The 27,921-nt window shown below is 30.2% G+C and overlaps 2 protein-coding genes across 2 annotated transcripts; both read left to right on the plus strand.

The window, feature by feature from the left end:
* The first annotated feature begins 3,095 nt into the window (after positions 1 to 3,095).
* On the plus strand, positions 3,096 to 7,952 carry LOC107455171 (uncharacterized). Its single transcript, XM_016072646.4, has 4 exons — positions 3,096 to 3,194; positions 4,917 to 5,003; positions 5,656 to 5,994; positions 7,567 to 7,952. The coding sequence occupies exons 1-4, from the start codon at positions 3,192 to 3,194 to the stop codon at positions 7,828 to 7,830; spliced, it is 693 nt and encodes a 230-aa protein (XP_015928132.3). The 5' UTR covers positions 3,096 to 3,191; the 3' UTR covers positions 7,831 to 7,952.
* An 8,151-nt stretch (positions 7,953 to 16,103) lies between these two features.
* On the plus strand, positions 16,104 to 27,229 carry LOC107455174 (uncharacterized). The gene is made up of 6 exons (XM_087168456.1): positions 16,104 to 18,490; positions 20,718 to 20,776; positions 21,870 to 21,974; positions 23,992 to 24,024; positions 24,149 to 24,187; positions 26,802 to 27,229. The coding sequence occupies exons 1-6, from the start codon at positions 16,345 to 16,347 to the stop codon at positions 26,853 to 26,855; spliced, it is 2,436 nt and encodes an 811-aa protein (XP_087024582.1). The 5' UTR covers positions 16,104 to 16,344; the 3' UTR covers positions 26,856 to 27,229.
* Positions 27,230 to 27,921: the final 692 nt, after the last annotated feature.

The raw sequence follows: 27,921 nt of genomic DNA on the forward strand, positions 1-27,921 counted from the left end.
TTTGCTAAATACTCACAGTAATATTTTCAGCTTTTTGTATAATATTTTTGGTCTAAAAGACATGCCCAGAAAATCGTCTCAATGGATTGGCAATGATAGCTATAGAACACCAAATTAGACTTGAAATCACTGGTTCGTGAGTTTGCCGGAAGAAAAGTTAGAAAAAGGGCATTTTAATTACTTTGGTTAGTTAGAATTTATTTATAATATGGAATATTAGTTTAGTTACCATTAATACACTTTAATTTTTGTTATTTTGCCTTAAGCGCTAAATTGATTATCTTGTTATCTGATGATTGAGTTTTTAATAAAACGTTTTTTTAAAAATATTTTTTTTCAATGTTTTCTTGACTTTCTGATATGGTCGCATAAGATTTACTTAAAAAAACGGGAGGGGGGGAGGGCGCAAAATTAAGGTTTTGCCCGGGGCGCCAAAATGTCTAGGGCCGGCCCTGATGACAATCAGGAAATGTAGCAATGACGCCATAGTAAAGGCCTCTGGCAAGAAGCTTAAAATTTAGGCACTCTACCTAGTCGCAAAGTGGTCGAAATTTGGAGAGACGATAAATTACTCTCAGCGATAAGTACTGCTTGAATCTGCTCCCCGAACTTATAATAATGATAAATTTAATTCCGCACCCGACTCGTACCAACCACAGCTCTGACGTAAAAATATCCCCAGTAGTAGACGGATCCTGGGTAATAGACCCCTTGCCACCAGGATAACCGTGGGAGGTTTTCGTGGAAGGCTGGCTAGTTCTATCAAAAAGTCCTCCACGAAGGCATAGTTTCACCCAATGCTTGATCCAGGAGTTCCCTTGTCTTCTGGATTGGGTTCAAAAGTACAAGGCTGCGGAGTTGAACATTAGTAGTCGTGAACCCAAAATTGGGTTGGCGACGGCTACGAAATAAAGTAAAATTAACCTACATGGCTTTTGCTAGCGTTATTATTATTATTTTTCTCTTTTTTTTTCTTTTATTAACTCACATTCTTAAAAACTTTAAAAGCAGGCAGTAAAAGATATATATATATATATATATATATATATATATATATATATATATATATATATATATATATATATATATATATATATATATATATATATATATATATATATATATATACACTGGTTATCATAAATTAAGGAAAAATCACAAAAATAGCGATAACTCTTTCAAAAGTAAGCCAAACCGTGCAAAATTTGCATATGTTGTCCACTAAGAGTAGCTGAGTAAAATTGCAATATGCAAATTAGTGGCGCTGCACTCGGCTTACGTCATCTGCCTGGAGCATAAAAGTCCAAGTTTGAGAGAAAGCACACAAATTTTACTGTGATTGCGACATTGAAAATCTGAGATAGCCAATTCGTAATAATGACCTCTAGGCATCATTTGCCTGAAGAACTACGATGGAGAGCCATCGGGAGACTAGAGGCAGGGCAGAGTCAATCAGAAGTGGCCAGATGGCTAAATGTGAGTCCATCTGTGGTTCATAGACTTTGGAGGCAATTTCAAACCACAGATTCGGCATCTAGGAGGTTCAGTCAAGGACGGCCAACTGTTACGACCAGTGCCGATGACCGATATTTGACATTAAGTGCAAGGCAGGAATAGAACCGCTACTCCGACACATCTTAGATCCTCTCTTGCTGCAGCCACCGGAAGGTTGGTGTCAACGTCAACTGTGCGCAGAAGGCTCCACGAAGGTGGTCTGTATGCGAGACGACCAGCCATTTGCGTGCCGCTCACATCACGCCATAGGAGAGACCGTTTGCAGTGGGCCCGACAACATGTCCATTGGACGTCAGATCAATGGAGGCCTGTTCTCTTTACGGATGAGTCCAGGTTTAGTCTAGAAAGTGACAGTAGACGTTATTTGATATGGAGAGAACCTGGGACCCGTTATCATCCATCAAACATCCGTGAAAGAGATGCATACGGAAGAGGCAGTGTCTGTGTTTGGGGAGGCATATCCTTAGGAGGGCGCACATACCTACATGTCTTTCCAAGGGGAACCGTGAATGCTCAGGTTTATCGAGACAACATCCTTGATGCTTATGTGCGCCCATATGCCGGGGCAATTGGTGATTGCTTCCTGTTACAGGACGATAATGCAAGACCACACAGAGCTCGCATTGTTGATGATTATCTTCAACAGGAAACAATTACTCGCATGGAGTGGCCAGCTCGATCCCCGGACTTGAATCCTATCGAGCACGTTTGGGATGCTCTAGGGAGGCGTGTATCTGCCATCAATCCGCCCCCTCAGACCCTTGCCACGCTTGCAACTGCTTTACAAGAGCAATGGCTCTCACTTCCTATTGAACTGATAGACCGCATAATTGAAAGCATCACACATCGCTGTTTGTGCTGTATTGCTTCTAGAGGCAATTATATTCCATATTAAAGGTACTTTTTCTATTGCAAACCGATACTTCCAATTTGTTTATTTTATACATGTGCTAATTTCTATACTACTATTAATGTCTGATAATTTCTTTTTATGTTGTTTAATACCTTACTATGTGTTGTATATTGTGGGTAAGTTTCATAAAATTCCATGTGTAATTTCTTGAGTTATCGCGATTTTTGTGAATTTTCCTTAATTTATGATAACCAGTGTATATATATATATATATATATATATATATATATATATATATATATATATATATATATATATATATATATATATATATATATATATATATATATATATATATATATATATATATATATATATATATATATATATATATTGTCGACTAAGAAACAAACTCGCAAACTTCAGGCTGATGTAAAAATTGCAGTCAATCAGATCAGAAAATGAAACTTTACTTTTGAAACAAATTCAATTTTTATGCGAGCTTTGTTCTACCGCTTGGAGAGTAAATCTTGAAATAAATAGTGCATCATTTTAGGATTTTTTTTTTTTAATTTAAGAAATATAATAATTTTCATGACTTATTATTATTTTTTGAGGCCCACCAGAAATAATAGGAAATCACAGCCTTCATAACAGGTTTTAATTTTAAAGATAGCACAATCATAATCAGGTTCACACAATCATAATCAGACTTCACTGATGAATCACAAAAACAAATATTTTGTTCGTATGAAAGAAAAATTCCATAAATCCATTAAATTCACAATCAATTCGTGTATCTGAAATATAAAGAGACTATAAAATGGTATTCCTTTTATTTTCAAACTTAAAAAGAAATTGTTTTTGATTTATTTATGTTTAGGTAGTCTTAAATCAAAAATTAGGTTTTTTTTTTCCTTCCTACTACAATTAATTTAAGACCAATTTACTAGGTTCTAATTCGTTAGTGTGGTTGTATTTAAATGAATTTCGTACACTAAAATCGCAATCAATCATTGTAGAACTTTAAATGTGGTGTGCGATAAAAAGTTTTGTGTGGTTAATAGGTTTTTTTAGCCACATGGTTTTTGGTTGTACAAGAAAATTTAAATTAAATTTCCACTCCAAAATAAAATTTCTAACAAATTTCAATGTTTTAACAAAAATAACAACTTATAATTTATAATAATAAGTAGAAGGATTAATGATAATGTTAATAATAATATTAATAATAGTATTGATTATAGAGTTAAGAATTATAATATAATTCATAATTGTAATAATAAATTATTTACTTCGATTTTGTTTTTTTCCCCTTCTTTTCAAAGTTTAAATCTTTAAACACAAAAAAAAAAAAAAATTTAAATATTCTAATAATTTGGGTTGATTTTCTCGCTAACAAGAAGGTTTACATATACTAGAATAAAGCTTTTATAGATCTAAAATAGACAAATTAGGTGGACTAAGTCACTTTACTCGTAGTTATGTTCGGTTGAAATAATGCTCGGTCGAAAGCTGTTGAATCGAAATATTGTTTAATCGAAATAATGTTTAATCGAAATAACGTTCAATCGAAATAATGTTCAATCGAAATAATGTTCAATCTAAATAATGTTCAATCGAAAGAATGTCCAATCGGAAAAATATGTAGAATTTATATCAAATATAAAATAACTTTTAATTAGGACTTTATATAAAATAAGTATCGTTTTCTTTGGTTTTCTTTACACAACCATTTACGGCAAAAGATCTAAGTTTCTTTTAGTTTGGATACACTTGTGTCCAAACTAAAAAGGTGATTAAAAAAATGGTTTTTTATTAAATTTTACAAAAATTTCTTTAGGCAATTATAGAAAATTTAAACTATATCGTAGTAATTTAACTGTATTATCTTTCTTAACCTATAACAAGTTCAATAGAGATAATAGAAAATATAATATAATAGAGAAAAATAGATGTTCAATCGAAAAATGTACAATCGAAAAAATGTACAATCAAAAAACTGTTCAATCTAAAAAATGTGCCGACTTTATATGAATATAAATTAACTTTATGACTTTAAATTAGAAGTTATAATAAAATAAGTATGGTGCTCATTTCTTTTCTTTGGTAACTTACAAATTTTCATTTACGTTAACAATGATAATTTCATAAAAATATTCCTCGTCTTATAAACAAAATTACTTTGTTTAATTACTTTGTTCGTAAGTGAAGTTTTGCTACATATCGGGTTGGTCAATGCAATGAGGTAACTACGTTTTGGGGCGACTAGTGAGAACGTAAGTTAACGTAAAATTGAGCATATATATTATATAAATAAAAGTACCGATTGAAATGCGATACATTTATAATAGGGAAGCTTCACTAGCGGCATATGATTATGTTATTTGGGGTCAAGAGTTGCTATGAAATTTTTAATCCTATCTCCCCTACCTCCCATAGAAGATTGTTGCAATCTTTTAAGGAGGCTACCTTTATAACACATATATATAAACCTAAGAAATGTTGCTCAAACACTCACTATGTTTTAATTTATTTAATTTTTAAGGATTTTGAAGAGTGTCAAAAAGAATTTTTCAAAAGTTTATCAGTAAAGTCTCATGCAAGAGTTGTTGCAGCTGGACTTCCATCAAAGGTACGTACACTACTCTTTCATATATTCTGGAATTTACTGTTTATTGGGTACTTTGGGAAAGTGATTTTAGAAACAACAACAACAGGTTTCGTAATATCCATTCAAATGCCTGTAAAAAGGAAATCACTACTTTCTTAACTATTTACTAAAAGCGCATGTAATAACATGACAGACGGAACTACTAAAAGGTTTGCTACAACCGAGTGTTCACTATATTCTGGATTCATTATAGCGGGGTTGAATTGTATATACGAGTAAACTAATCACTCTTATTTCAAATTGTTTTGGACACGACTTTGACACATAGAGTAAATAAACGTTGTAGTTGAAAGCCATTTATGCAAGGGGTTCTAGTTTTCCAGTGGTGCCATCTCTGGTCAAGAATTCGACTTCTGCCACACCCATTTATAGGGAGGACCTATTCCTACATCCACAGATCGTAATTTTGATCTGAACCAGAGAACGATCAATCTCAAATTCAGTACTCCCAGAGGTATAATTTTTTATGGGAACAAGGAAGACTTTGTGACCCTACAGATTTAACATGCACCAGTCACCATTTACTACACGGGAAATCTTCGATCGGCTGCATTCGAACTTCCGTTCTCTCAAACCTCCTTAACGAATTCATTTTGTTCTTCTTTCTCCCCAGGGTCCAGTTGATTGCCAACCTAAACCTTATGAGTCTGAGGATAGTAATGTCCCAAAAGCTAGTGGTGAATCGCTTTACAAACTCGATTATAAACCTCAATCACCTATGAATCAATTGCCTCAATGTGACCCATCTAAAGACAGACGGTCACCCATATTCACAAGTTCTGATTCCTTTCGACCAGTGTCCTGCGCAAAATCATCCTTCATCCCATGGCCGTTGAGCTTGGCCAAACCTACATCATCAGTGGTTAAAGGGCAGTCAGAGCGGAAACAAACACTGATGCCAACGGATTTCATAACTACCTATCGATTAAGTTACTGCAGGGAGAAAATGAAGGTAATTTTTCTTTTATTTTTTTTGTATTTCATTTCGGGTAAAACTTAGTTTTGACCCTTAGTAAAGCTTGTCATAGTTTTATAACCGTCATTTAACAGCCCACCCAATTTTGTGCTTACGACTACTAATGTTCAACTCACGTTGTAATTTTGAATCCAATCCAGAAGACAAGGAAACTCCTGGATTGAGTATAGGGAGACATTTGCCTTCGTGGGGTACTTTTTGATCGAACTCACCCACACAATACGTCACACGGAGAGGAAAATCGCGAAAACCTCCCACGGTTAGCCTAACGGCAAGGGGACTCTAAAACATGATCCGTCTTCTACTGAGGATATTTTACGTCAGCATTGTGGTCGGTGCAAACCGGATGCGGAATTCGTATCGACCAGTCATCGTTGGGATTCGAACCCGTTCTCCTCATTGGAAGATGAACGCTCTATCACCTGAGCCATCACGGCTCTGCCATAGATTTAACATTTTTGCCTTTTTTTGTTCATAGGACATCACTACGAGGTTTAACTCATAGAATAATTTTCCCAGACGCTTTTTGCCGTATGCCAAAGAAAAAAATTTTTCATAGTCCACGTCACACCTTTGTCATACAGCCATGACAACAGCTCTCCATAGTCTCAGGATATTTATACAGCTGTGCAGAGGCGACCCAAAAATATACAACAATCCACTGAATTATGGGAACTCCTGAATTTTATAAAGTATAGATATATTTACATATATATGTTTGTGTTACTGTGAATGACCGAAATTGGTGGTTGTTAACTTCCACCGGTGAATATTGACAATCACATAGTAGCTTTTGTAAATGTCCGAAGTATATACTAGGACTAGTTATAGTGCGGCTTTCAGGAGAACTCCTCCAGACACCCGTCTCGCGTCGTGGCGGGTACTATGGTTACGAAGAAAGGTCACTTCGAATAGGGGTGTGGGGTGAATAGTTTTGTATTAATTTTAGCGTAGGTCGTCGTGAGTAAACCAATCGACACCTTCTTTCCTCCATTTCACCCCCGTCAGAAATGTGCTCTCGCTTGTTACCATAGCAGCAGACAGCCCCAGACTTTCAGTACCTCGCACTATAAGTGCCACTGCTTGGTATGCCCAACATCAGTGTTTTTAAAAGTCAAGTGCCACTGCCCAATAGGGATTTAACCAGTACTTCGAACACTGATGTTTTTCCTAATCTATCCTCAGTAGATATTAAAATATGAAATGCATATAATAACATCAACGACTAAATTAATATGAAATCGAATATAACAAGTATTTGGGACATTCACCAAAGCGACTGTGATTGTTGACATTCACCAGTGAAAATCGACATTTTCTTGACTGTGATCCATGATAATAAACTAAAGAATTTGACAATAAAATGCTAAACTAATATGAAAAAATCATTTTTCAAACGTTCCTCTCAAATGAAATTTTTGGGCGATTTTTGAGATGAGTGGTAAAATACCCCCTTACACCCTCTGTCTACCCTAGCACAAACAGTTCTGAAGTTACAAGAGTGACACACCAACTTTTATATCATTTTGAGTTTTTTTTTTTTTTCAGGCTCGGAAAATTTGCATCTGCTCATTTGAACAAAAACATTCTGATGTAGAGAACACTTCCAGTAAACATAACGTTCGAGAATGCTGCCCAAAGTGCTCCTCATCTGAATACATAAATTTCCTTTTATATCAGACGGAGTATCGCCGCTCCATGTCTGGAAAAAAACTGCCATCTCTCGAAGACACTCAACAATGTCCGGCTGTTTCAATCGCCGCTTCAAAAATATGCGACATTCACAAAAAACACGCGTTTGTAATGAAATAGCTGCATCTGAATACAAATTTAAAACAACTTCCAATTTCTGTGTCTTATTATAATTAGTCAGTTTTATCTTCCAATTCTATCACAATTGATAAACAATCGATTCCTGTAGTGGATGTGAGGCAAGAACAACAACGTACGTAGTTCTATAAATTCGAAGTCTTAACTCAGAACACAAAGAAACTAAGAAAGAAACTTCTGAATTGAGTATATATATATATATATATATATATATATATATATATATATATATATATATATATATATATATAATAAATAAATACAAGAAAACACGAAGAAAGTTAAGAAAAACAATAGGTTTCATTTATTGCGCTTAAGCTGCAAGTAAACAGAACCCATTAGATAAGTTCAAAATGAAGAATAAAACAAAGAAAAATTACCGACATATGAAAAAGGGGGAAATAATAAGTAAAAAAATAACAAACAACAGTTTAAAAAAAAAAAAAAAAAGGATGAAATTTTATTTAAAAAACCGGAAAAAAAAGATATAATCTTTTCATCAGCCCACACGACATCCGTAAAACAGAGTGCTTTCTGTTTTAAGGATATAATCGTGTGGGCTGATAAAAAGATTATATCTTTTTTTTTTCGTTTTTTTTCCCGGTTTTTAAATAAAATTTCATCCTTCTTTTTTCTTTTTTTAAACTGTTGTTTGTTATTTTTTTACTTATTATTTCCCCCCCCCCTTTTTTTTTCATTTGTCTATAATTTTTCTTTGTTTTATTCTTCATTTTGAACTATATATATATATATATATATATATATATATATATATATATATATATATATATATATATATATATATATATATATATATATATATATATATATATATATATATATATATATATATATATATATATATATATATATATATATACCTTTTTATTCCGTTTTAGTATATAAAATGTTTTAAATTTTGTGACACCATCTTTAACATCGTGTATCAGTCTAAAAGCTTTTTTTAAGTTCGTTTAAAAACAAATAAATCCGAAAAGAATGTTTAGGGAGAGGAGAATTAAAAACATGGCAGATAGCTATAAATTTGTCACATGAAGATATAAACTAGTTGTGTATTACTCACTACTAATTAAAATTCAGAACACAAAAAATTCGCCAGGGAAAAATAATTTTTGGGCAAAAAAATAAAATCGACCTCTAAATTTATATAAAACACAAGGAGGCTCCGCCCCCTGTTCGCTAACGCACGCCAACCCCCAAGAATTGCTACGCAATCCTATGTGTTTCACGCCGTGAACCATGGCTCGCTGCGCTCGCTCGCCAATGAACACAATGTTCTAGCACAAAGACATAGTATATTATCATCAAAGACATAGTATTTTATCATCAAAGACATAGTATTGTACTTATGTAGAAGAATTCTATCAATGTTCTTATTGGATTTTAAAAAAGTATATTAGCTAGTTAGATTGTACATGGTGAAAAAATCAAAACATTAGCTAAATGAGAAACATATTAGCAAAATAAATTATCAAATATTGCAGTTACTCACCTAAATTCAACTAAATGTGTATAATAAATTAATTAATGCTAGAAATTCTGAAAGTTTTAGAAAAAAAATGTTATTATTTAAAAATATAAACTTTAAACCCTAACTTTTCCTTGTGAGATAATAACCCTCAAAAAGTCTTTCATTTTTAAGAACACAAAAATTTGTTTTACCGCCAAATGAAATATTTTTTGGTGATCAGCATTATTGAAATCGATTTCTATATTAATTAACATTTGTGATAAAGTACATAACATTTTAGAACAAAATAAGGATGTTTTACATACAATAAATTAAAATGCATGGCTGTTAGCATTACCCGAGAAATACCACGTGGAGGTCGCCATGCTGCATTTCTAATCGGGGAGTTTCGATTTTGGCAGTTCCCCTTGCCTACTGCCAATAGAAGTTTCAATTAAATTTTTTCTAAAAAACATTTTTTTTCTGCAAAGCTCTAAGAAATTAACACTAAGCATTTAGAATTTCTTTGAAAACACAATTATAGATTTGGCATCTTGGAGCAATTACTGAAAGGCTGTCAAATGACTTAACTCTTGACAGGCCAACATAAAGTTGTCCATGACTAAAAGCTTGTTTAGTCAATACTAAACTGATTTTCTCAAAAGTCTGACCTGGTGACTTATTCATAGTCATGGAGAAAGCCAGCCTATTTAATTCCTAATTGAGTTTAAATTAAGTATTATCATGTTTTTAGGGCATGAATCTGAATTGAACAACCTGATAATGCTCACTCTGGTATAAAAGCGCAATATGTTGAGCCAGTTTAAATTAAATATTATCATGTTTTTAGGGCATGAATCTGAATTGAACAACCTGATAATGCTCACTCTGGTTATTGTTTCCGTTTTTAAAAGCGCTATATGTTGAGCCACCGCATGTGACATTTGCCATGTGACATTTTTAGCAGCAATCATTGGTCGATTTTCTAACGTTGCCATTCGGGGAGTTGTATTGAGGCTTTTTTTTGGTGCCGTTTAAGAGATATATATATACTATATAGATTTTATCTATGATATCATTATTAAATAATAAAAAATTCCGACTTCAAACAAACTTTAACTACTTCATTATAGGACCATTTTTTCTATTACTATTACGCTGAAAAATTTTGGGATTGAGATTGATTTATAAAAAATAATTCATTTAGCTTATTATCTAATATTAATTTGATTTTTGAGATGAGTTTCGTTTGGAGGTAAGGTAGGTGGGATTTATCATAAACTATTTTCATTTTATAACCGTCGATGAACAGCCGATCCAATTTTTGGGTTTACAACTACTAATGTTCAACTCCGTAGCCTTGTCATTTTGAACCCAATACAGAAGACAAGGAAACTACTGGATCACTACCCCCAGATTTATTATGGAAACATGGAGGATTTTGTAACTCGACAGATTTAACATGCATCAGTCACCATTTACTACACGGGGAGTCTTCGGACGGGGGGATGAACCCACGACCAGAAATGGATTGAACTCACGACCTCTTGGACACGGGTCCAGTGCCCTACCAAACAGGTTATCCCGGCCCTATCATAAACTATGAACTTTTTAACTTTAAACTATTATTAACTTTAATTTTTTTTAGTATTTATATTTTTAGTAAAACAATTTCTACTGTTTTATGAAAAGAAACAACGATTATTAAAGAGCAATTATCGGGGTTGGTGAGCGTCAGGAAACAGGGGGGTTTAGCCCCCTAGTGTAAAAAAAAAAGCCCTTCGTTGCCTTTTTATTTATTTATTGCGTCAAAAGACTTACTAAGAATACTTTATAAAATAAATATTTAGTAATTTCAGAAACTAGAGTAAAAAAAAAGAAGAAGGAAGACATCTCTGTAGTGATGTTTCGGTAATCAATAACACTATCGTAAAGTCGAGTTGTGTTATATTAAAATAGGTATTATGATCTTCGGCCATTATAATCTGAAGTCAAGTAAAATTGCTGTATCCTATCCTTGAACCAAGAATTTCCTTGCTTTCAGTTCCGCTTAAACAGCAGAAGATTTGCATGAATGCTTTTTACACAAACATTATTTTTATGTGGTTGGTTGTACTGAGTTCCCCTCCCTTGCTTATTACCTTGACTTAAAAGTTTTGTAAAATATTAAACCTCCCCTCACCCCCCCCCCCTAAAAAAATTTACAACGATATTTGAAAGTTTTTTGTCATATATCAGCATATATGAAAGGCACAAGACCTTATTCACTTCAATCATCAATAATTCTTCCATTTCCCAATAAGTTAGAAAGTCAAAATTTGGAATATGTGTTCTTTCTGCAATAAATAGAAAAATTTAAAAAGTTTCATTTCGATATATTGTAATTATCAGGTAATTTTGTAATAATCGAGCCAATTATCCGAAATGACTGTAACATTTAATAACACTTTTTCATCAAGCTAGATGTCTCAAACTTTAATGTGCACCGTATCTATTATAATAAAATGAAGAAAGTTTGCTCTGAAATTTTTTATCCTGAAATTTGGACAGCGGCAGAATAGAATTTATAGAATTTAGCATCTGATCTTAAAAATTCGTTCGAAATTTTTATTTAGTTCATTCGGTAGAGCCGTTTAGATTCGCCTTTGATTCGGTGTAGAAATCGTTTTCATCAGCGAGCTGCAGACGATTTTCTTTCTTTCAAAAGTTCTTAAGAATGTTTATATTGTAAGATATTTGAATGTAAGATATTTGTTAGCTTACAGCTCTAATTGAAAAAAGGAATATTCTGTAGAGCCGTTTAGAATTCGCTTTTGACTCGACTTAGAAATCGTTTTCATTAGCACGTTCTACACGTTCTTTAATATTTAATTATTTTTTAATCATTGTGTCAGATAAACTCAATCATCAGCTTGAACATGAAAACATTGACGATTTACGTCACCAAATTAGTATTTCTAAAGTTATTTAAAACCATGTGTTTGTTCATAGTTATGCTTTTAAAATGTATATCTAAAAATTAAATAATTTAAAACCAACAGTAATTAAAATAAAAAAATAATAAGTTTTAGATTGAAAAACAAAATTATTAGTGAAAAAGTACTAATTCGATAGGAGAAATGTAATAAAAAATCGCTATAATCTTATTGATGCCAATGATACTTGATAAATTTGTTATTAGGTTTAATTAAAAACATCGAAGAAATCTAGAAAACAAAATTAATGGGAAAAAAGTGTTAATATTTCAGGAGAACCGAGGAAAGACGCCATACTATTATTGACACCAATGAGGTTTAATTAATTTTGGTAATGTATAAAAATTAAAATAAAATATAAGGTGCGTACTAAAAAGAAAAATTAATGGAGAATTGGTACAAGTTCGTTAATAAGAAACGTAAAACAATTATAGACGCCAATGAAGCTTATTTAATTATGGTATTAAATACTAATTGAAATGAAAAAATACGCTATGCACTATAAAGCAAAATAACTAAAGAAATGGTAATAAATATTTAAAAACGTAAAAATTCCCCATATTATTATTGATGCTTCATGAATTTTGGTCAAAACTACTAATTGTAATAAGAATAAGCAATATTAATGGAGAGATGGTACTAATCTGTTTAAGAGAAACGTAAAAAATCGCCAAAATAACATTATTGACGCCAGTGAAGCTTAACTAAGTCTGGTACTAACTGAAATTAAAAAACAAACAATAAATAATCTACATAGTGCAATGCACTAATTCGCTTAGGAGAAATGTTAAAAATTGCCACATTATTATTAACGAAAATGATACGTAATTAATTTTAGTAATATAGGAGCTACAGGTATTATAGAAATGGTATACCTGCAAGTGACATAGTGTGGTATCTTGACCCTGATTGTTTGCTGAAACGTGTATTTTGTTTACGTTAGCAATTGTTCTTTCCATTTTATGTCGAGTAAGCGAAGCCCGTCGAGTATAAATACCCTTAAGTAACACATTCTAAATTCTTTCACAAAGGTTCTTGCTCAAAGATTTCAATTCTTTCCCTATATATTTACACAGAGACTTAACACAAAGAAGCCACGTGGAACATAAACAAACTAATTATGCATCGATGTACACAAAACAAAAATATATCACAGTTACAATAAAATACATAAATTAATAATCAATCTAAGTTGCGTAAAAGAAGTTGGACGAGAAAGAATTACATTACATAATAATTCGATGTGCGATACGGCTCTGTATTTAATTAACTTATTGTTAATTAACATACCTTTGGGGAAAAACTTAGCTCGACTTTAACAGGCCATTTTGCTTTTAAACGATCAGCCGGTGTTGATGTCATAGGTCACATGTGTGGGTACACAGGGTCTTCTTCTTCTTCTTGAAGTGCAAGTACCCAATTAGTGCAGTTTTAATAGGTACTAACGGTACAAAGTTAGGTACATTAGGTATTTTTCAATTTCGTTTGCGCATTCGATAAAGAAGCAAATGCAACGTCACAAAACGCAAGTAAATTCAACTCTTTTTTATTTATTTATTTATTATTAAAACCCCGACGATTGCCTTTCAAGACGCTCCCTAACCCCCGAAGATTGCTATGTAATGTTATATAGTTCGCAAAGCAAATGTGCTCTAGCGTAAAATCTTAAGAACTTATCTTTATCTGATCATATTTATAATAAAATCTTTAAAAAAAAATATCTTTAAAACTCTTTTAAAAATTAAAATTTTTAATCAATAATAAGTTATTGAAATAAAATTTATATCTAAATAAACGACAAGCAATAGAAAAACTAGAAGAAACAAAACAATGATTATGCTTTTAAAAAATAACATGTATGACGGAACTTCTCCCATGCATTCTTTCAATGTTGCGTTTTTTATACTCATCAACATTTTCTTCTGCTCTTCCATCATGCTTTTTTTTAAATTTATTTTATTTATTTATTTACTGAGTAAGACAACGACTAATATACTCATTTTTCAATGAATAACAATATCAATGAAAAAAAATTATTATTAAACTTGCATATGCATTATGGGATACCGGTAAGTGACGTAGTGTAGGTATTTCGATCTTGATTGGTTGTTGAAACATGGCTTTTGTGTAAGTTAGCAATTGTTCTTTCCATTCTATTTCGAGTAAGCCAAACCTAACAATTCTCTTAAGTGATTTATTCAAAATTCCAACACGAGGATTTCAATTCTTTCACTATATATTTGTTATTTAAACACGAAGACAGGCACGAAGCCATGCAGAACATAAACAATCGAATTATGCATCGAAGTTGCCAGGTACACGAAACAAAAATATATCACGGTTACAATAAAATACGTAAAAAAATAATAAATCTAAGTTGCGTGAAAGAAGTACACGAGAAAGAATTATATTTCAACTAATTCGATGCGGCGCGATACGGCTCTGTATTTAATTAAGTTATCGTTAATTAACGCTTTAAATTATGTAGAGAAACTTACCTCAACTTTAATACGGCATTTTGCTGATAAGATTAGATGGCGCTGACCTCATAAGTCACATGTATGGGTATGTCAGGTCTTCTTCTTCTTGAAGTGCAAGTATCCAATTAAAATGTAATATAGAATACTCAAATTATATAAATTATCCGCTTTTAATATTTAAATTAATTCCAACTTATAACTAAGTTTCAACTTTTTGCTGTCCACAAGAGCAAAGAATTTTCATTCAGAAACTTGTAATGGTTACGCTTTTATACTTATGACAGCTCACACGCTTGATACTTCAATTCTTGAGGCCAACGCCAAAAAGAAGTCAGGGCTTTCTTTGTCGCCGCAAATGAGAAATATAGAGAGAGATTATAACGTTTCCTTAAAAAGCAACGGCAATGATCATTTGACATTTGCTGATGTTGATATTCGAAAATTTCCTTTCAATATTTTTAATCAAAAAATAAAATATGGCATTTAAAAGGAGAAAAAATTATTTAAAAAAAGGACATAAAACTGGAAACATGCATTGATTAAGGCACTTTTATTTCATAGCTTGCTTATTTTTGTTTTCGAAATTATTATATGCATTTAATACTGCAACTTCTGTAATTCCAACATGAGATATAAAATAAAAAATCTACAACAACAAAAAGTAGTATGCCTACGTTTCGAATGTTTTCATAAACCACTTTTGATACAAAATTTTTAAAAAAAAGTTTTAAAAAAAACGTTTTTTGTCTATAGCCAGATAGGGTTATTTAACCTCAACATTTATTTTTTTTAGTTCACTAAAACATTTGAAATTAAAAAACAATAGCAAAATCAGCAGATTTTTGAACAAAAATATAATGCATATTAGTCTGACAGATTTTTTTCTTTTTTAGAAAAAACTTTCAAATATAGCTCAACAACAATTACTACTACTATTACAACTATTACTGCAACAATTACTACAACTATTATTACATAAAAATTAGAAGCACCAAAAATGTTAACACTTTAAGTTAAAATAGCACTGTCATGAAGAAAAAGCGACAAATAAAATTTTCAAACGAACAATATTGGAGTTATATTACACATTTTAAAACATTTGTCATCAAATAGTTAAGCTATATTTTCAATTAGTTATCAATCGTTAATAGTAAAAGAAAGGAAAGTTTAAGCATGGAGGGATAAGTACGCGTTAACGTATCTCAATAGATTACATCCATCCTTGTAACTTAAATATAAGAAATCAAGCGTGAACGAAACAATGACCCTCCAAATTAAAATGTTGACAGTTGTTTAATGCTTGGATGATTTCATAACAAGGAGCGCAGCTGAAAGCTCTATTTTTCACTTAAGCCACCCTTAATCTTCAAATGACTAGTCCAATCTTCTTTGAGCAAAATAAATTATTAGTCTAAGTCCAAAGATAATATGTTTACCAAATGTAATATAAAAATTAAATTTCATCTTCTGGCAGAAACAATATTTTCTCTACTTTTCCAACCTTCGTATAAATACAAATGTTGTTTCACGTAGCATTATGATTACTTAGTCCACTTGTGTCCAAGATACAATGTTTGGAAAATTCGCTCTACTGCTCGGTCTCATCGGCAGGTTCTTTGCCATTGTTGACGCCGGCGATGGGACATTGAAAGCCTTAATGGATGACTCACCGGTCAGTAAACATTTATCGTCAGGTTTTAGGCATGGCGCAATTGATGAAAAGGAAATTTTAGAGAAAGTGAAAGGTCACGAAGAAGTCCACGCAATCGATTCCGATGGACTGGCATTGAAAGAAAAAGAACTGATTTTGAAAAATCCAGAATTTCTGGGGAAAATATTGAAAATGGCGCTGGGTGAAAAAGAAGAGCTTGCGGAAGGTGATTTGAAAGCTGCAGTGATCCACATCATAAAACTGTTGGAGAGTACAGTTGGTGATGCGTTTTTGAAAAAGGAGGAATTTTCAAAAGTTCTAAAGCATCCACACGGTGTGGCAGACGTGTCGCTAAAACCCGAAGTTTTATATTCCAGTGACGAACATCTACAAGATAAAATAGCAGACAAAGATGTGAAGCCGTACTGGAAAGATGAGGATATTAGGCTTTTCAAAGCCATTACAGAATTAAAAACTTCCGAATCTATGGTGCCACCTTTTGGGAAACCTGCGTCAGAAGACTTTTTAAAAACCCTTTTTCACGGCGAAAAAGCATTAGAAGACGGCAAGCACTTAGATGTTCTAAAATCTTTAGAAGGATTAAAAGCGGAAAGTTTATTAAATAAAGAAAAATTGTTGGCAGCGAAAAATGTAGAAGCCAAAGACATCCCACATCCAATTGTTCTAGGAAAAGAACATTTTCTGAAAGATGAGAAAGCTTTCGCCAGTGAAGAGGAATTTAAGAATCACAAGACTTTTCACGAAGAAAAAGCAACTCATCACAAAGATTTTGTGTTCGACGAGATTTTAAAACACGAAGAGGCTCATGCTTACGGTGATGATTTAGGAACAAAAGAATCTTCTGAATTCGATGAAGAACTATACCCACATTCTTTTCTGCGTGAATTACACAAAACTAAAGCTGATTTGGATATTAAAAAAGACCTTTCATTAGAAGAGAAGGGTCTAAAAATTGATGAAGCCAAAGATAAAGGTATCAAACAGCTTGATAAAGCCAGTTTGGACACCTCGCTTGCGAAGAAAGACCTTTCTTCAGAAGGCATCTTAAACAAAGAAAGCTCAGAAAAAGGTAAAAAAGTTGGTGAAGCCAAAGATATAGACATCAAGCAAGGTGGCACTCATGCCTACGAGAAAGCAAAAGATCAAGCACATAAAGATGCAACAATACCTTTTAGTGAAGAAGGAAAAGATGAACTACTTCTCGATGAGGCTTTAAAAACAATTTTATCGGGTACCAAAGTAGAAGCGGGAAAAATCTTACCCGGAACAAAAATTTACACCGAAGAAGCACTCAAAAAAGAAAAAGCTTTAATTGACAGTAAAGAATTATCAAAAAAATTATTTGAAGAACATGATATCGCCAAAGGAATCAACCATGGAAGAAAAACAGATGAAGATATTTCAAAAGGAATACATCATGGTATTAAATTAGATGAAGGCATATCAAAAGGAATACATCATGGTATCAAATTTGATGAAGGCATATCAAAAGGAATACACCATGGAATAAAAACAGATGAAGATATTTCAAAAGGAATACATCATGGTATTAAATTAGATGAAGGCATATCAAAAGGAATACATCATGGAATAAAAGCAGATGAAGATATCTCAAAAGGAATACATCATGGAATCAAATTTGATGAAGGCATATCAAAAGGAATACATCATGGAATAAAAACAGATGAAGACATATCGAAAGGAATACATCATGGTATTAAATTAGATGAAGGCATATCAAAAGGAATACATCATGGAATAAAAACAGATGAAGATATCTCGAAAGGAATACATCATGGTATTAAAATGGACGAAGAAATTGCAAAACGCATTAAAGAACATTTTGCTCGTGATAAACATGTGCATTTATCTACAACAGACGAAGTCCATAAGACTTTATCTAGAGATTCAATACACAGCAAAGCTCAGTTTCTAAAAAAGAAAGTTCTGGAAATTTTAAGTCATATTTTACAAATGAAAAAGTGCCATTTAGTAAGCATGAAACCAGGCGAGCTTCTATCGATAGTCAACTGCATATCAAAAAGTAAGTGAAAAAAATTATTTAATTTAAGCTTAAAATATGAATTGAAAACTTATAACTTACATAAAAGTAAAGATATTTCCCACTTAATAAAAAATGAAAGGATTTATTGTAAATATTAATTGAAAATTTATAACTTACATAAAAGTAAAGATATTTCCCACTTAATAAAAAAATGAAAAGATTTATTGTAATAAACGATACAAGTGCTCATAAAAAATTAAGTATTAGCATTCTTGGAAATTTCTAGCTTTTGTAAATAGAAATTAAATGCAGAAAATTTTTTTTTCATTATTTTCTTTTTTTTTTTTTTTTTCCAAATGGAGAAGGTGGAACTAAGACTGGGTACCTTAATTGTTTGGAAATACTTTCTATTTTCTAGAAGATTGGAGTCTAGAAAAATAAATTAGTTTATAAAAAAAACTAGTACATTAATGAATTTTCAGGAATGATATATTTTATTTTATTTCATACTTTATAACCGTCGTTGAACTGCCGACCTGATTTCTTCAACTCCGTAGCCTTGTAATTTTAAACCCAATCCAGAAGACAAGGGAACTCCTGGATCAAGTATTGGGGGAAATTTGCCTTCGCGGAGGACTTTTTTTTAAAGAACTAACCTGCAATTAAGTTACATGGAGAGGAAAACCACGAAAACCTCCCACGGTTAGCCTGACGGCAAGCGTACTCTAACCTATGATCCGTTCTACCACTGAGGATATTTCACATCAGCACAATGGTCGGTGCAATCCGACTGTGGAATTAGTATCAACCAGCCATTGCTGGGATTCGAACCCGGTTCATCACATTGGAAGACGAACTCTCTATCACCTGAGCCAGATATATTGTACAAGACAAAATAATAAATATCTCGATTAAATCTGACAGTTAGTGGGTTAAACAGTTTAGCTCAACAGGCCTTCCAAATTAAGCTACCCGGTTTTAATTCACTTTCCCCTTTAACAACAAATAAAGCATATACACAATGAGCATAAATGAAAAAAGTTTAAGGCATGCTATTAAGACACTATAATTGGTGTTAAAGCATAAAATGAATGTTAATGCTATGCTTTATTTATTCCAGCCCAAATTTTCCCGCTTATGCTTTCATCAAAATTATCAGAACTCCAATAAAGTAAAAACGTGAGTTAAGGAATAATTCGCGAATTAATTTAATTTTGAAGGGAAAAAAACTAGTAAACAAATATGCAGTGGTTCCAAGTTTATTATTTGCTCTCTCTTCTTTATATGAGTGCGAAAGTAGTGTTTATAAGCCAGAAATAACTACAGTCTGTGGCCAAATTATTAGACGCACTATAAGATTCTAAGTAAAATCTTAATTATCAGGTGATACTACACAGCTTTATTGTACTGAAACCGGTTTGCACTTGTTTACGTTCGTGTATCAATTGGTCAAATTAGGCGATATATAATATAAATTAGACTATTGGATAAATTAGACGACATATTATATAAATATAAAATATATTTATTATATCAGGTATTATATTAGTATATTCTAATAATTATATCAAATTATCAGACGTGGTGTTTTTTTAATAATTACATGTTTTTCACGAGTTCGTATGCAATACTTTTATATTAAAACAGACGTGTAACGGGTTTTTATTGAGATTTTTTATATATTTCCCATTTGTATTTATTTTTAACGTATTGCATTACAATGTTAACCAATTGATACCCGAATGTAAACAAGTGTAAACCGGTTTCAGCTGCGTAGAAACAATAAAGCTGTATATTATCCATCTTATAATTTGGATTTTACATAGAATCTTATAGTGAGTCTGATAATTTGGCCACAGACTATATACTCTCTGTAGCACATTCAAACAAAAGAATATAGGTAACAAAATCAAAGTGTTATAAATTAAATCAAAAAGGAGAAAGAATGAAAAAACCAGTTCATAGTCATGAAACCTGCATTTACACTAATCGATATGATCTCCTTTTCAAGCTGACCAATTAAATTGTTAAACGAATATTGGTTCCATCATTATGCAAATATTGATTCAATTACAATGCCAATATTGAATATTGATCCAAAAGTTCCTTTTTCTTTTGTATTAAGTTCAAAATTACAAGGCTATAGAATTGAATATTGATAGCTGCAACAAGGGTTATAAAATTAAAATATTCAATAATTTATATCATTTTCGTGCACATACAAATCTAAAAAAACAATAAAACATTTTGTTTGTTTCAATAATAGGTAAGGATCCTATTCTCTGTGAAAAGTTTACCATGTGTGAAAAGAAAATGCCACCACAGGTAATTTTTAATTTGTATTAAGAAACTTTTTAATTTACAACTTTTAAAATAGATTCATTTTTATTTATTTTTTTATCAATCAGTTCTATTACATAAATTTTTTGAGAATGGCTTTTACGTATCAGTTCTACTGATGAAGTATTCTATGAATGATTTTTAATTATCAGCTCTACTACTCACATGTTTTCAGAATGGGCCTTAATTCTCAGCTTTAGTATGGAAATTTTTTAAGAATGATTTTTTCTTATCAGCTCTACTAATGAAGTTTTTTAGAAAATGGTTTTTACCTATCAGCTCTACAAATGAAGTTTTTTAGAAAATGGTTTTTACCTATCAGCTCCACTATTAAAGCTTTTTAAAATGGTTCTTATTTCTCAGCTCTGCTATTGAAAGGTTCAAAGACTGGTTTTTCCTTATTAGCCTTACTTTGAAATTTTTTTCAGAATTGTCATTTTCTACATACTCTACAACTGAATAACTTTTAACTCAAAGGGGTAATGAATTTCAAAAATATGTACTGAATCTCTAAAAGCAGAGTTGATAGAGAAAAACTATTTTAATACAGTATACTCTTGATGTGTTGAAAACCTTGTATTGTCAAAAAAATATTTTTCCCCTCGGCATTACATATCCACCTGATGTTAATTTAAATTCCTATGTCGAAGGGTTTCTTCTCAAAACCTTGTTACGCAGAATTTTTTTTGAAATAGAAAATGAATTTTTTCGGAAAAATCACAATGTAAGTTCATTGTTAAACCAAATCTTTTCTATTTAATGCATAATTATTTTTGTCTTACTTTTGAAAATAAAATTATCCTTGTTCTATTTAAACTTACAGCCAACTATCATTACATGCATATTTATTAGTAGTCATTCCTTATGCATGGCTCTACTTTTTAGAGTAATATTTTAAACTATATTTTTCCACTTTTTAGAATATATTTAGTTCTGAGATTGTTATCTCGAAATTGTTTTAGCATCCCTTCAACTTTGAGATATCGAAAGAATACTGTATTTAAAATTAGTTTCCATAATTTGGGTTTTGATTTTGTTATGTAACTAATACCAGCTACATTCTTTTTCAAATTTGCAGGTAATTCTAGCTCTTGAATTGTGCCAAAAAGAACTATTACCAGAACAAGCTTTAAGATGCTCAAAGTATGAGCCTCTTTTTCCTTCACCCGATATCCCAATCAAGGTAAATTGAATGCATTAATTCCTTTAATTATTAGTAAAATGTACCAAATCTTAAAAACAGAGGTGTTCTAATTCAGAGAGATTTGTTTAAAAGAAGTAAAGGGGTCTTTAGAAGAGATTGAAAGCAAATCACTCCTGCAACAGTCCATTGTGGTCATGGATGTTAAGGTTCCACAATTGTGTGACCAACAGTGTGATTAGCGTAATGGGCACAGGCCACCTTTACTTCCCAGGAAAGGTCATACCTATCGATCTGAAGCTGATTAGGCGTCAAGTCACCATTGAGAATCAAACCTCAGCCCATTACAAGGACAATGTAATAAGTTCTCGAAAAATGTAAATTTGGTATCAGTTAATTTAGGAATATGTTGTGACAATGTAAAGCAGTTTTTATTTAAAACCAAAGAAAAAAGGAAGAATTAAAAGCTTTTTAAGAGTATACCCTGATTATCGAATCAGACAACGTAAAACTGGGGATCCACTGCGTAGATATACATATGTGCGTGTGTGCTTGTTTGTGTGTGTGGTATAATATTTTATTATAATGTTCAATATTTTGTTTAGATTAGATAATGTTAAATAATAAACTAATTTATGTAATTCATTTAAATTTTGATAAATTTAAACAACATGTCCATATATTTAATTCTAATACTAATGTCCATATATTTAAATTTTACATGCCCATATATTTAATTTATATTCTGTAATAATGAAAATACAATGAATATTAGAAGTAGGGATGTAACGAATAGTGATTAGGCGGAATACCCAGCCAAAATAATGGGCCAAATAGCAAAAAAAAAAAAAATTTTAAATCATTAATAAATATTGTGAATAATTTTTTTTTACATAGATAAAATATAAATAGTTTTATATGTAAATCAGTTCAATTATTATTGTCAAGTAATTAAAACTTAGCTATGTTATTGGTACAATGTGAAGGGAAAAAAACTACAATAAATATATTTAAGAAAATAAAGATAATCAGATATTAAGATCATTAGAAATATTTAAGATAAATAAAAAAAAAACTGAGTAAGTGCTATTAAAAAAAAACTAAAGTGGTAAAGTTGGAAAAAAAGGGAAATAGAAGAAATTTCTTTTTAATCCTTAAAACAAAACTTTAATGCTAAAAATATTTTCTGAGGAAATAAAAATTAACCATAAAACGTTTAAAAGATATTGTCTATCAAGCCTGTAAATAACTTGATTAATAATTAACTTGTTCCTTAAATTCATTTAATTTCACAGACCCTCAAGAATTATTAAAATGGAGAAGGTCAAACTTTCTACTTTAGGATGTTTTTCAAAGCTTTTTCAAAAAAGAAACTTTAAAAAAAAAAAAAAAGATAGAAAGAAAGGAAAAGAAATACGAGTGCCTTAAATTTAAAGCAAAGCTTTAATTCTATACCACACTATGTTCCTGAAAAGAATTGACTGAACTTAATTCCTGAAAAAAATTTTAAGCACTCAAAATTATAAATTTTTTTTTAAAAATTGCTAATGAGTTAAAATTTTTACTTATAGAATGAAATTCATTAAAATCATTGTATAAATTTTAGCAATATATTGATTAAAACAATGCAGTGATAAAGAGACTTTTTGTTAAAAAAAAAAAATAGATCTTAAAATAAATGTCAAAAAAAAAAATATCTTAAACACTTTTCACATAAAAAGAAAAATGAAACTTAATAATAAAATTTTGCTCCATTTTTATTACCCGAACAGAGAAAAGAAAAAAAATAGGAGTAAACCTAACCAAAACCAAAAATTGTTTGTTACCAAACAGTTATAAAAATAGCACATTATAGGCTAAAAGGCATTGTTTCTTATGACAAAAGAGCCTTAAAAAAAATAAGAGCCATAAATTTTGATCTGCTTATACGAAGCACTTTATACGAAGCACAGATCACAAGTTCATAACCAAAACCATAAGTGTAGTAATTTTTAAAAAAATATAAAACAGTTAAATCAAACTTCAAATTTTAATAGTTGTCTTTTTCTTAATTTTTTAGATATTCCAGTGTATTATAAAGAATACTAGAGAGGTAAGTACTCGAAAAATTGTGCATGTAATTTTTGTTTTCTGCCTAGAAAATAAGCAGTTTTGATATAGAACGTAGTCTAGCATAAATTTTATAATTTACTAAATTTATTTAAAATTATTTTTAGTTATTGCCTGAAGAAAAGAAACAAATGATTGCTTTTGAGGTGAGAAAGTTTTCTTTTTGTATTTTTAAAAAATTTATTATGTATATGCAGCATATATACCAGTTAATATATAAGTTAGTGGAAGATTTCAAATTCTTCAAAAATTATGGAAAAAAGTATTTATGTATTTATTATTATTTTTTATTATTTTTTTTTTTTATTTTTTTTTTTTTTTTTTTTTGTGATCAAAAATATTTTGTGAAATTAAGGGTTACCAAGAATGCATTTGGTTAAAAAGGTTTTTTTTCTATTATCTGCACAGCAAAAGGACAAAAAATTCAAATATTTTTGCGCGGTATCAAAAAATTTACATTATCAAAGTTAGTGACATTGAGATTTGACTGTATTATTAACTTAATTTGACTATTTTAAAATATCTTCCTTATGAAATAAAGCATTTTAGTGCAGCTTTCAGGGAATCAGACATGAAAAAAACAAAACTTACTCATAATATGTAAGTTGAATGTAAATTGATTTAAAGGATTTTAATTTTTGTCACAGCCCTATATAATTTCTAATGTGATATACGAGAAAATGTTAAAACATTCTTTAGAAATCAATAATTACAATTAATACATAATATAAGATATATATTAGATAATAAAACATTAAACTAAATATTTTTTATTTATCTTACTTTTATTTTAAAAAAGCATTTTATTTTAGTTTATTGAAAATAAATAAATAAAATTCTACAAAAAAATAAAATATAAAAACCAGTTTTCAGTTCAAAAACATCAATTGACGCATATAAAAAGCATAAACTTAAAATATTTATTAAAAAAAATATTACATTTTAAACATAATGCAACATATTTAACATTAGAGTTTAGTTTTTATCTAAATTGAAATTTAATACTTTGATGCAATACTGACTGAGTGATAATATAAAATGATTCATTTTCGGTTGTGGCAATGCAACATTGAAACAGCTGTTTCTAACTTTACAATTCAAATTGTGCATTTTATATTGGTCTAATTGGTTATATTGGTCTTTTATATTGGTCTAAATATTAAAACCAAATTTTTTTTATAATTATACAGATATTAATCTAAATTTTCACCATTAAAAAAAATTCTTTTTATAAAGTTATTCTATATTGCATATCATGGTTTTATTACTTTGAAAATAAATAAATAAAATTCTATAAAAAAAATTACAATATAAAAATTTGTTTTCAGCTCAAATCTATCAATTGACTCATATAAAAAGCATAAACTTAAAATATTTTTAAAAAATATTACATTTTAAACATTAATGCAACAAATTTAACATTACAGTTCAGTTTTCATGCAAATTAAAATTTAATAGTTTGCTGCAATGCTGACTGAGTGATAATATAAAATTATTCATTTTCGGTTGTGGCAATGCTATGACAACATTGAAACAGCTGTTTCTAACTTAGCAATCCAAATTGTGTTTTTATATTGGTTACCAGTTTAACACAATAGTCTTAAAATTAAAATCGATTTTTTTTTCTTTATAATTATACAGATATTCCATTGTAAAAAAATTATTTTTTTATAAAGTTATTTTATATTTCATACAACGAAAAATCTAAGGGTCCCAATCTAAGTGTCTAAGTAAATTTATTTTCTCAATTTTTAAGTGGCACATAAATTCATTATTCTAATAGTTGACCTTAATGCAGATTTGAATAAAAATAAGTCATTAATTGCATTATGAATAGTTCGTGTACTACAATAAATTCATTTCCATAACATTTCTCTATCATGTCTATTTTATGAAATAACATTATAATAATTTTCAGAGATTAGACAATATACAATTTTTTTTCAATATTTTCTTCTGTAAATTTCCATTTTAAATTTCATGGGCATTTTCATTGTTATTTTTATATCATCATTTAAAAATAAATTACCAACAACCCATTATAATTAGAAAGAAACATTTTAAAAGTTTTAAATGATACAAAACGCTGTTCCGTAAATCTATTTTAATAAACTAACATTTTAAATGAATGCAAAAAAAATTCTTTTTACTACATATGTTTTTAAAACTACACTGGTGTAATAAATGAAGAGAATTTGCAGACTTGGTCGATTATCTCTAGAACTACTGGACCGATTTTAATGAAAATTGATGCGTACATACATTGATACAATACAAAACAAATAACCATTCAACAATTGTAATACACAAGCATGCGTAACACTCATTGGAGTTGGAAGGTATGAAATTGGCACAGGACATGATAAACTGCCTTGAAATCATGCTGCAAGGCCTTTATATCTGTAAGAGGGGACCATACCCCCTATTAACCCATTTTTAAATTTTTTTTATTTATTTTATTTCTTTGTTTATTCAGCAACCGCTGTTTCATACCTTCCGACTCCAGCGAGTTTTACGCACGATCATGCGTGAGTATTAAAATTGTTGAATGGTTATTTGTTTTGTATTGTATCAATATATGTACATATCAAATTTCATTAAAATCGGTGCAGTAGTTCTAGAGATAATCGACCAAGTCTGCAAATTCTCTTCATTTATTACACCAATGCAGTTATAAGCAGTTTACAAGTATATGTTATTAAAACATGCAGCACACATTTTTAAATAAAATATTCCTGTAACTTTTCATTTCTGTTTTAGGAGTGTGCTCGTCAAGTGAAAACAGAAAGCTGCGGAAGGATTCCATGGGGATAGAAGATATTGCAAAACAATATTTTCTAAAAATTTGATTAAAAACTGTGATAAGAAATGAACTACTATTCAAAATCACAGTAACTGCAAATGCGAGTTATGAAGCCCTTCTAACACTTAGCCAGAGGTTTTGAATGACTGTATATTGCAAAAAAATACCTTATCTTAAGTAGAATACCTGACTGTATTGCAGATTTTTATAGTGTTTACCATTTGGTAAAGCTTCCTCAACGCATTATAAATAGCTTATACTGTTTGTTTCTATTATGTTAATTTATAACGTTATTTATTGTATTTTTTTTATTATGAACATAACTAATGCAATGAATAAAATCACTGATTAAAAAAATTACAATAGTTGAAAAAAGTTTCTAAATTACAAATTATCAGTCAGATTTTTTGTATAAGTTCCGTCTTAATAAAATAGTTGGAAAAAAATACATAAAAATAAAAACTACTTGTAGTTTTGTGAATATAAATATTAGCATTAAATCAGGTTTGACAAGCCAAGATCTTGTTTTTGTCAATTTGTGAAAATAATTACCCGTTTTTGATATTTTGAAAAGTCCTATAAAAATCATTTGTCTTTCAGGAAAATGTAGTTGGTTTATAATACGACAATTAATTTGAAAAATAAAGAAAAATTACAAGCATTATAATTGAAAACTCAAGAATGAGAATAAAAATAAATAAATAAATAAAAAGTATAATTTACCTACTTTGTACACATGCAACTTACAGATTTTAAAGTACTAAGACTTTTATATTTTTCTTTTTGTTTTATGAAAGCTGAATTAAGGTCAATTTTGAAGATAAATACAAATTTGTGAGAGGACTATTTTAGAATGAAAAATATTGTTAAGAATCCATTTTTAACATAAAACATTTTGTGTAGAGTTGGTTTTCACAAAAAAATTATTTCAAAAAAATTATTAATCACATAAAAATTATTATATGAAGGGTTTGTTTTAATGACAAAAATTTTTGTGAAGTGTCCATTAATGATATTCAACAGATATTCAAAGCAACAAAATATAAGCTGGAAATGAACAGCAACTTTTAAACATAC

Source organism: Parasteatoda tepidariorum, chromosome 7, assembly GCF_982258835.1.
Source record: "Parasteatoda tepidariorum strain Cologne lab strain chromosome 7, Ptep-v5.0, whole genome shotgun sequence".
NCBI classification, from domain to species: Eukaryota; Metazoa; Arthropoda; class Arachnida; order Araneae; family Theridiidae; genus Parasteatoda; species Parasteatoda tepidariorum.